This window comes from Formica exsecta, unplaced genomic scaffold (genome assembly GCF_003651465.1).
Source record: "Formica exsecta isolate Colony F162 unplaced genomic scaffold, ASM365146v1 scaffold213, whole genome shotgun sequence".
Classification (NCBI taxonomy): Eukaryota; Metazoa; Arthropoda; class Insecta; order Hymenoptera; family Formicidae; genus Formica; species Formica exsecta.
Genome location: NW_021849428.1, coordinates 140,727 through 151,151, shown reverse-complemented (window position 1 = coordinate 151,151; position 10,425 = coordinate 140,727). Strand labels below are relative to the sequence as shown.

Genomic DNA, 10,425 nt, shown 5'->3' with positions numbered 1-10,425 from the left:
TATATATATATATATGATATGCAAACACAAAAGATCATATATGAAAAACACATCTTTTTTAAGTTAGAACAAGCGGGAATTTATTGGTGTGAAATGGGAGATATTGTGGGACTAATTCACTATTTACACATCGATAGCGAAGCCGAAGATCTATATTCAAATATAACATCTCATAGGCCGCAAATGGCATTAGTTGAAATAATGGATTATAAGCTGAAGATTTATACTACTTGGACACTTTGGAGTCCCTGTTCTGTATGCAATGCAGTTGGTATAAAGCTTCGATATGGTTACTGCACTATTTCCCTTTTAGAAACATCAGTAAACAGATATTTCATTGACAAAAGTATATTAATAATTGATAAGTATTACAAAATGCAAAGGTAAATAAAAAGCAGTTCTTTTTATATATGTTTTTTCTCGCTAATTTTACTTTAAGCTGAAGCATATGAGCGGAATCAAATGCATGAAAATACAATTCAACAAACAACAAAAACAAATTCAAGTTCGAAACTTCAATTAAGAACGGCATTATTATTATTTAAAAATAAAATACCATGTAAATCGAGTCTTGTGCCAAAACAAATACAATTAATGCCGATTATTAAGAACAGAAGCACCAAAATTATGAGACGATATTGCAAGGTATTCACATTAAACTGTATTAAAGCTCCTGGTTCCTTCCTGTAACTATATTGAATTATAATGTTAGAAGAAAGAAGTATCATATGAATTTTCTTTTTTGTATTATATATGAAAAAAAGGGGGAAAAAAAAGAATTTCTTTGCATGCCACCATTCGCATGCGTTCAATAGTATAGATTAATAAAATATGTCAAAAACTCCTTTTTTTAATTTTGAATAAATAAATACAATTCAATTTACACATGTGTTACATATTTATTATATATTTACAGTAAAATCTTTTATGACAAACTTTCTTTTGTCGATCAAAATTTAGGACTATTTATTAATTCATAAAGAGAAGAGGTAGAAATTTTCAATTCTCAGAATATTTTAGCAAATTATATGAATGTTAAAAAGTAGTATACATATGTATAAAAAAAAACTATTTTAATATAAAGGGGAAGAATTATATAACATGCAAGAAAAAAATGTTTTCATGATTGATGTTATAAATTAACATGATTGCAATAAGGAACCAAAAACTTTAACAAGAATTCAATAAATAAGAAAAAATAGATAATTATTATGCAGAAAAAATGCCAAAAGAACATGATATTTGAAGTGCGTGATGAAAGAGGAAACATTCTCGAAAGTGCGAATAATAGTGCTGGTATATATTCTATGATTCAAGGAATACCTCAACCATTACCATCAATCACACGTAATGTGATTTATGAAAAATATAATAAAAAGATCAAACTCATCTGTCCAGGGTAATATAATACTTACAAAATTAACTGCAAAGACTATTCAATAATGATAAAAATAAAAAACAATACAATTTTGTTCATACTTTAGAAATCTGAATGCAGATATCCCAATTGTTTGGAACATTGGTAACAAATCGATTATTCCATCTCACATAAAACTTCAATCAAATGGAAGAATTCATATTAATTCTCAACTTCATATATTATTTGAATCCTTAAAGTTTGAAGATTCAAATATATATAGGTAAATCAAATTTCCCCTGGACAAATAAGAGCCAATTATGGATAATAATGCATAAATATTGTAGAAAAAATTAATTTTTTTTAGAACTAAATAGTTGTGTACAAGGCATAAATTTTTTTTAGTACGATACCAAGTGTTTAAAATAATCTCGTTTTACTAAACATTTTGTTTATTAAAAATAAAAATCTTCAATTTTGTAAAATCATTTTAATTAACTATTTATAGTTTCTAAAAAAATTAATTTTCTATAAAACACACATTATTATTTTTAATTGGGTTTTATTTGCCATGGAAAAATCTAAAAAAATTGTGATTTTTACTTTATAGAACCTCGATCAAATTATTTAAATCCGAAATTTATTAGTCAAATCTGTAAATTGAATAACATTTAAAAATTGATTTTTATTATTAGTTGCTGGCAAAGTAATGAAATTGTTGGAATAATAAAATTGAATGTGATTGGAGAACTAGAAATCAAACTGAATCATCATGTTATTTTAATTGGCGCCATCTTCATAATTAGCATAGTTTTAATAATGTTGTGGAGAGCATTCAAAGGACGGACGCGATATACAATGCATTAGAATTTTGTAATGATGTAAAATCACTTGTATCAACAATTTGTAAAATGTGCATGTATACACATACAAAAGGTAATGAATAATTTTCCATAAATACAGTGGAACCTTGAAATAATGTACTGTATGGGACTCTGATCCAGTATAACGAGGTTACTTCCATTCCCAAAATTCAAGAACGTGGACTGTAGCGATTGTGCAAGGCTTGCATGAACACGTTCTTTCTCATGCTACTCAGGAGTGGCCTAGCACGTATGGAACAAATGCTGTCTGCTATATTGAGATGAATTATTTCATGATTCCACTGTATAACATATCATTAGTAGAATATTTGAATAAAGTTACCACAATAGTTTCTCCAACTTTTCTCATAGAAGGTGGTATCATCTCAGAAGTTAAACTTGCTGGAGGGTCTATGCCATTGAGCTTTTGCTTAATGAACCACATAGCTAAGGCAAATTGTTCCTTGTTCAGTTTACCATTTTGACAAGTATCACATAAACTCCTAATTCATAACATTAAATATATCTCTATTATAATCATCATTAGTAATTTTTGACAAATTCTTATAAGATCACACTTCTCTCACCATATATGTGCTAATATAGTATGCGGAAGTCCACTTTGTAGGAAGACATCTTTGATTTCTGTACCAGAGACAAATCCATCCCTATCCATGTCAGCTTGTGAAAACAGTTTCTCCGCAATTATTTGATCCTCAGTAGAAACGACCCATTGTTGCATGCCTGTCTGTAAATATATAAAGCACGAACAACTATTGATAATGTGGAAATATTATGGAAGTGTTATTAGTTTTTTAATTACAGTCCAAGAGATAAATACTTTTACAACATCTAATCCAGTCAAGCTCTTTACAGCCGTCGTATTTGGCAAAGGTGGAATTGGTGGTGGTTGCGATGATGGTGATGCTGCTGCTACTATGCTCATTGGTATAGGAGATTTAGCCTTAGGAATTATATCTTTTCTTTTACCAAGTGGCATTAATTCTGGTGGAAGTACATTTGGTATCGCATATTTTTCCAGTGCTTTATATACAAGATGCATGGCCTATGTAATAATAATCAGAATTGTATAAAAAAAAAGAATAACTAATAAAAATATTATATATAAAATGACAAAGCGGCCGAGGTATTTCGCGCGATACGTTCTTGGTTTAAAAAAAAAAAAAAAAAAAAAAAAAAAAAAAACATCAATATTATATAAATAAATTATATTTCTTGAGTTAATACTGCAGCAGTAAAATATGCAAAAGTAATTCAGTCCACATGTAAAAAAGAATTAATTAACTTGTAATTTTATATATGTGTGTGTGTGTGTGTGCTCTTATATTAGTTATATTATTACTTATATACTGTTATATTAGTATATACTTACAACTACAAATTCATGCCTATCCAGCATACCATCCTTATCCATATCCGCTAAATCCCAAATTTTTCCAAGAGTATCTAAAGGAAGTTTGCTATCCATAAGAACACCTTTTACTTTATTTCCAGATATATATCCATTGGATGGCTGTAAGCTATCAAAAAGTTGATCATATTTTGCTCGCTCTGTAGGATTAATTGACCAATCTCCATTGTTAATAGATGTTATTACTGGCAGAGCATTAGTAATAGTCTTCTGTGGAATAACTGGTATATCTCCCTGATAAAAAGATATACAATGTAGGATTTGTTCCAGTTAAACAGGCATATAACATATAGATAAATTTACCATTTTTGGTGGTGGCAATTCAAGACCCAAATTAGACATATTTAAATCCTTTCCTGTCTGAGCTAATGCACATAGTTTCAAAGCGACAAAGAGCCCAGACTTATCTAAGAAACCACGTGATTGTGGATCAGCCATATCCCATATTTTACTTAGAATAACATCACTCAGCTGGGATTTCTTAAGAAATCTTGCAGCATCCATTGCTTCAATTTGTCCATATCCATTTGGATCAATCTAGAAACAATAGATGGTATTTTTTACTCACATATAACTGCTTATACACTTTATAAAAGTATCTGCTTTTTTTTTTTTTGTAGACGATATATACCTGATTATAATAAGCTTCATAGATCGCACTATGGCTTCCAGCCACCTATAACAGAACGATATTCATATTCACTGATAATTTGTATTTCTTACAAAATAAAGCAATAATAATAAACATAAATAATAAATAATATGCACATAATTCAATAAGAAAATAATCAATGAAAGAATGACAAGAAATTTATCAACGCTTATTTTTATCGAATATATGATCGATAAATCATCAAAAATAATGGAGTATTTATTTAAAAGACAAATTAAAATTTATCGGAGATATATGTAAAATGATACTCCGCCATCGAATCAGAATACCTCGAAATTGTCCGAGGCATTACCCTGATAAAGAATCGAAAATTCAGCGATAAGGACAATGATTTGGCGCGGATTACAATAAAATTTCATGAAAAGAAACTCTCTCGATATATGTGAGCCAATGTATCAAATGTTATATCCTCATAAAATTGTTAAAATTGCAATGTACCTGCGTAGGTGACGGCAGGGCGGCCATGCTTGCATTAAATACTGGCTTAACCAATCAGACTCTCAATCGATAGCATATGATTTTAACTATTTCGTTAAGCATGTCACACGACGGATGTATTTTAATATCATTGATATTTCGAATTATTATTATTATCACACCTCCTTATCATGGACTCGTAACTGACGATCGCATGTGACGGACGAAGAGAAAATTATCATGGAAATTCTTTATAATATACACATTAAAAATTTCTATTTGTCCAAAAGAATTTTTACACTGTACCCGCCTACTATAAGTGCCGGTCTACAATAGGTGATTTAAGCCCTAAGCCTTCGTGCCGGTCTACAATAGGTGATTTAAGCCTTAAGCCTTAAGCCCGTATCAGACTACGCATTGAAAATTGAAGATTGAAGATTAAAGATTGGAATTTTTAATCAGAATAAAAGGAACTAAAATTTCTTTGTCCTGATTGGTCAAATTTCAATCTTCAATCTTCAATCTCAATCTTCAATGCGTAGTCTGATACGGGCTTTAAGAAATTGACCAATCATACTCCAGGATGAGAAGAATACTCGACTGTGATTAGTCAATTTCTTAAGTGCCGATCTACAATAGGTGATCTAAGCCCTAAGCCTTAAGAAATTGACCAATCATAATCAAGTATGAGAAGAATACTCGACTGTGATTAGTCAATTTCTTAAGGCTTAGGGCTTAAATCACCTATTGTAGACCGGCACTAAAGGCCCTTTCACAATGCCAAGCAATAGACAATAGAAACAGGGAATAGGGAATCGATTGTGTATCTTTGTAACGAAGTAAAAATTACAAAACTGAACAGATTTACTAGATTTTGGCAAATGAAATTTTCACCAAGCTCGGTTAGATGAACCGACGGTTAAAATTAGCAGGATTCCAACTGAAATGATATGAATACTTGGTTTTCCTTCACCTCTATTTTCTGTTGGCCACCCTGCTAATTTTAACCGTATTAGGGCTCTTACGACTGCATTGTAGACCCCGCATTAGTCTTCTCTCTGTATTCTGTATGTAGTCATAACCCTATTTTCCATGGAGTTTACTGAAGGAACTATTATTTGATTGACAATTAGTTACGCGCACGAAGATTTATTATCTTTATTTTAATCGAAATGGATTCTTATATAATGCAGGTAATATGAAAAATTGATAAACATACTCATATGATATTAAAATTGATGTTTTATCTTATTTTTCATTTTTTAGATTCGACGAACATGGCTTAATCAGGATGGGGAAGCATTGGCAGTAAGTTATACACGAATATATTTTAATCAAAGATGATTATATAGATCGTGTATAAATGTTATCTTTTTAAAGGATCTCTTATCTCTAAGACACAATCACGTCTCAATATCGGAAACTGGCATAATGAAGGCTGTAGAACATTTATCTGCACCATTAGATGATTTGGTACTTTGTCACTTAAAGTAAGATATATTAATTTTCTTTAATATATATATATATATATTTATACATTAAAATACATACTTTACATTGGATACTATATTTATTTTTCTAGAGCTACATCTGCTATGAACAAGAAGGATGCCCTTACTATGTATAATTTTCAAAGTTCGGCTGTACAATGTCTTGCTAAGATTCTCCAAATGCAAAAGGAAGAAAACTGGATGTTGCCAGTAATGAATATAATGTGTTTAGAATTAAGATTATCCGCGATAGCTGCAGAAAATTCAAAGTGTAACAAAAATATAAAGCATGGAGAAGTTCTTGAGAAGTGTGCCGAATGTTTGATGGCTTGTTTCCGTGTTTGTGCAGCTGATAATAGAAGTTCAGAAGAAGATACAAAACGATGGGGAATGCTAGCCTTAATTAATCAATTACTGAAAGTTTATTTTAGAATTAATAAATTACATTTGTGTAAACCTTTGATACGGGCTATAGAGTCATCTCCTTATAAGGACCACTTCGCATTGGCACAACAAATTACATATAAATTTTTTGTTGGTCGAAAAGCAATGTTTGACAGTCAATATAAAATGGGTAAGTACACTTTTCTGTAGCTTTACAAGCACAATCATTTTGTAATTTATTTCATTGAAATAATGACATGAACAGATAAACTGCAAAATTGTTTCAGCTGATGAATACCTGACTTATGCATTTGAACATTGCCATATACAATGTACAAAAAATAAGAGATTGATCTTAACTTATCTTATACCTGTGAAAATGTTATTAGGATATATGCCAAAACAAAGTCTTTTAGAAAAATATAATTTAATGGAATTCTGGGAGCTTATGGAGTCTGTAAAAAAAGGAGATTTACGTTCTTTGGAAGGAGTAATGGCAAAACATGAAATCTTTTTTATAGATGCTGGCATATATTTAATCGTGGAAAAACTGAAACTGATTGCTTACAGAAATTTATTCAAAAAAGTATATTTAGCATTAAATACACATCAAATACCAGTTCAAAGTTTGCTCATAGCATTACAAATAAATGGGATGGAGGATATAGATATGGATGAGACGGAATGTCTTCTTGCAAATTTGATATATGAAGGCAAAATTAAAGGCTACATATCTTATCAACATAAAAAGTTAGTTATATCTAAACAAAATCCTTTTCCTCCGTTATCTACGATTGTATTATAAATGACTGTAATTGTAATTTATATTCCTATTATTTTTCCAATAAATATATTTTATTTTTTACAATTTTATTATAATACTATTGTAAATACAATATTATAAAATAAAAACCTAAAAAAAAAATTATCAAAGAAAGTGAGTATATTCAAATCAATATAAGATAAAAAGATTTTTTAAAGAAATTATATATCATCTCTGTCATTTCCAATCATTGAATTCTTCTAATTGGAATCAGTGCAGGTAGTGTCTATTATTCAAATGTTCGATCTTTGTTTTTAAAATTAGCATTGGATTGGCAAAATAACTTATTTAAAGGTCTGTCTACAATATGTGGAATAAGGATATAATACATTTATGAAAACAAAGCATGCATTTTTATATTAAATGCATATGAAATGACTTTATTCTTCCTATGATAAAAATAAAAATGGGGATTAAAAGCGAAATTTCACAATATGAATATTCAGTTATAATAATAATACTAAAAGAGATTGGTCTATTTTGTACATTCGCTATCTTTTATTTTAAAATTTAGATACAGTATATAATTGTCTCATCAATATTATTTAATTAAAAAACGTAATTAAAAACTATATTCTTTTCAAATATTATTATAATTAATACAAATAAATTAAAAAAAGCATTTACGAATTAGCATATCGTTAGCATTTACGAATTAGCGCAATTTTTAACGTGCGTACTTTATTGTAATTAGTCAACAATTATTGCTGTAAAAGCAAATGAAATTTATTTAATTTTATATATCGAGATCTTGAGTAACAGTATTTATGTATTTTTATTTGTTCAATGTTAATTTTATTTTATAAGCATTATATCTGATTTAAACATCATGTTATTATTTATAATTAATATTATTTTTGACAACTTTATTTTATTTTACACATTGTCGTCTGATTAGTGACCACTTATGTAACTATATAATTTGAATTCTTTATTATTAATTATTTACGCTGATGATGGCCCAAAAAAAAAGAGTCCGAAACGTTCGCTTTTGCAGCAATAATAGTTAACTAATTACAATAAAGTACGTGCGTTAAGAACTGCGCTGCTATTTTTAATTTATTTGTATTAATTTTTTAACAAACTGTATGTTTATTATTAATTTATTATTATATCTGTGGTATCGATTAGCGCGGACCTCTATAAAATCCTCTACCGACGTTGTAGTTGGCAAATCCTGTAAAATTTTTTTAATGTGTTTGAAGTTTTTTGTTAATTGTACGATTTATTCATAATATAAAATTTTTTCATAATATATTAACTTTCATAAAATAAAAGAGACTACTTAAAATTCTACATATTGTCAATCTTCAATGGATCACATAAATTGATTTTCTATTATCAATATTCTTCAATAGAGTACAGAATATTAAATTGTAAATGTAAGATATCCATTAAATTAGACATGCAATTACAAGAATTATTAATTAAATCATTTGGAGATTCCTATTGTTGAAATGATCTTGTTATGCATTATCTTTATAAGAATCAAAGAGAGGAAATTTATCTCTACTTGAAATTCTATTTGAAAAATTAAGAGAATAGTGGCCTCAAAATATCAAGAAAATATATTCGAAAAAAATTGTATATTTTTTTATTTTTTATTTTAAACTTAAAACTTTTACAAAATCTTTTTCTGAGAAAATTTCTCATACATTAAAAGATCAGAGATTAAAATAATAAATGATTATTCTATTTCTTCATTTCCAAATTAAAAGTTTTATATATTTGTTAGAATAGAAAAATAAATTTTTTTATCTTTTCTATTACACAGTTTTTCTCTCGTATCTTTTTTCGTGCTTATAAAATATAGGCAGATAGCAAAGAGAGAAAAATGTAACTCTCTTTTTAATTTATGCAATCTATATTTTAATGTTTCTATAAAATATAGTATTAATCAGATTCGACTTCAATAAAATATGAAACAAACTAAATAATGATAACAAATCAGAGTACGACATCAAAGAATGAAAATAAAGGAAACGGAACTGTAGAATAATTCAACCACAAAATTTAGCAGAAAAATTTGATCTAAGACAATCTAACTCTCAGTCAATGATATGCAAACTTACTGAGAGGATATGGTTGCCATCTGCTCATACCCGGTGGAAATGGCGCAGGAAACATTGGCGCGATAGGCCAGATCATGGGCGGCGCCTGTATTCTGTACATCGGCATCGATCCAGGAAAACGCTGAAGCAAATATCATTTTGTACAAGCTCTGTGATCTAAATATTGACTGAATTCGCTCAATGTGAATATTTCAAATAATCGATCAGTTTTTTAACTCTATAACTCTTTCAATATTGAGCGATTTAAGTGAAAGCATTTTAATCAATTCGTATTATCAGTTTCTTTAATATTACACTTAGTGCCGGTCTACAATAGGTGATTTAAGTTTTAAGCTTTAAGAAATTGACCAATCATAGTCAAGTATGAGGAGAATACTCGACTGTGATTAGTCAATTTCTTAAGGCTTAGGGCTTAAATCACCTATTGTAGACCGGCACTTACCATATCGTAAAAGCTATACGAAGGAATATAGCTTGAGGCTTGTGACAATGATACTCGATCATCCGGTTCACGTGATCGATTTCTTCTAGATGAAAACTTATTTTCACCAAAATCTTTCTTGCCTTTTTTGGCTCTATTTGAGGGCGAACTACTTCTGTTTCTAAAATTTAAAAAAAAAAATTATTTTTTATACTTTATATCCGACAAAAATGTGTTTTAGGGCTATACTTAAGTCATAACTTCATTACAATATAACAAAGAAGTTTTGCTCGAAATATCAGAAAAGTATAGCGATATTTTTCTAATTGCACAATTTTTAAACCTCATATTAATTAATATACAGAATAGTCCATAAACTCGAAACACTTCAGAACATATATTTATTAGAACTTCTTTTTTTTTACTGAAATTTCTGAATTTTTTTTCCCATTTTATAAATAAGTTTTATTCCTTTTATATATATATATATATA

General features: G+C 28.7%; 3 protein-coding genes across 8 annotated transcripts in view; 1 reads left to right on the top strand and 2 right to left on the bottom strand.

Annotated features, from left to right (window-relative positions):
* Positions 1–5,074, bottom strand: part of LOC115235209 (epidermal growth factor receptor substrate 15-like 1) — a 14,963-nt gene extending 9,889 nt beyond the window's left edge. For all 4 annotated transcript variants that reach the window (XM_029806834.1, XM_029806835.1, XM_029806836.1 and 1 more), the window contains exons 1-7: positions 4,764–5,074; positions 4,284–4,328; positions 3,956–4,189; positions 3,614–3,886; positions 3,062–3,286; positions 2,808–2,968; positions 2,564–2,723 (exon numbers count right to left, since the gene is read on the bottom strand). In XM_029806834.1, coding sequence (XP_029662694.1) covers positions 2,564–2,723; positions 2,808–2,968; positions 3,062–3,286; positions 3,614–3,886; positions 3,956–4,189; positions 4,284–4,328; positions 4,764–4,790 — 1,125 coding nt within the window. In that variant the 5' untranslated portion in view covers positions 4,791–5,074. The remainder of the gene's footprint in view (positions 1–2,563; positions 2,724–2,807; positions 2,969–3,061; positions 3,287–3,613; positions 3,887–3,955; positions 4,190–4,283; positions 4,329–4,763) is intronic.
* A 627-nt stretch (positions 5,075–5,701) lies between these two features.
* Positions 5,702–7,479, top strand: LOC115235212 (PCI domain-containing protein 2). Its single transcript, XM_029806838.1, has 5 exons — positions 5,702–5,935; positions 6,009–6,050; positions 6,123–6,232; positions 6,325–6,806; positions 6,904–7,479. Exons 1-5 carry the CDS (start codon positions 5,915–5,917, stop codon positions 7,419–7,421), a joined length of 1,173 nt encoding a protein of 390 aa, XP_029662698.1. The 5' UTR covers positions 5,702–5,914; the 3' UTR covers positions 7,422–7,479.
* Positions 7,480–7,550: 71 nt separating this feature from the next.
* The window catches only part of LOC115235213 (DNA ligase 1-like), a 15,119-nt gene continuing 12,244 nt past the window's right edge, over positions 7,551–10,425 (bottom strand). The window contains exons 7-9 of one of the 3 annotated variants that reach the window (XM_029806843.1): positions 9,954–10,113; positions 9,512–9,632; positions 7,551–8,616 (exon numbers count right to left, since the gene is read on the bottom strand). The gene's annotated coding sequence lies outside the window, so the exon portion shown is untranslated. The remainder of the gene's footprint in view (positions 8,617–9,511; positions 9,633–9,953; positions 10,114–10,425) is intronic. The other 2 variants (XM_029806842.1, XM_029806844.1) reach the window with 2 other exon arrangements.

What these genes read in the sequence shown, in the direction of transcription:
- LOC115235212 (XM_029806838.1), top strand. Translation starts at nt 5,915, where the DNA reads ATGGATTCTTATATAATGCAG. An exon ending in TGGATTCTTATATAATGCAG is followed by an intron (nt 5,936 to 6,008) that starts GTAATATGAAAA and finishes TTCATTTTTTAG; the next exon opens with ATTCGACGAACATGGCTTAA. An exon ending in TGACAGTCAATATAAAATGG is followed by an intron (nt 6,807 to 6,903) that starts GTAAGTACACTT and finishes AAATTGTTTCAG; the next exon opens with CTGATGAATACCTGACTTAT.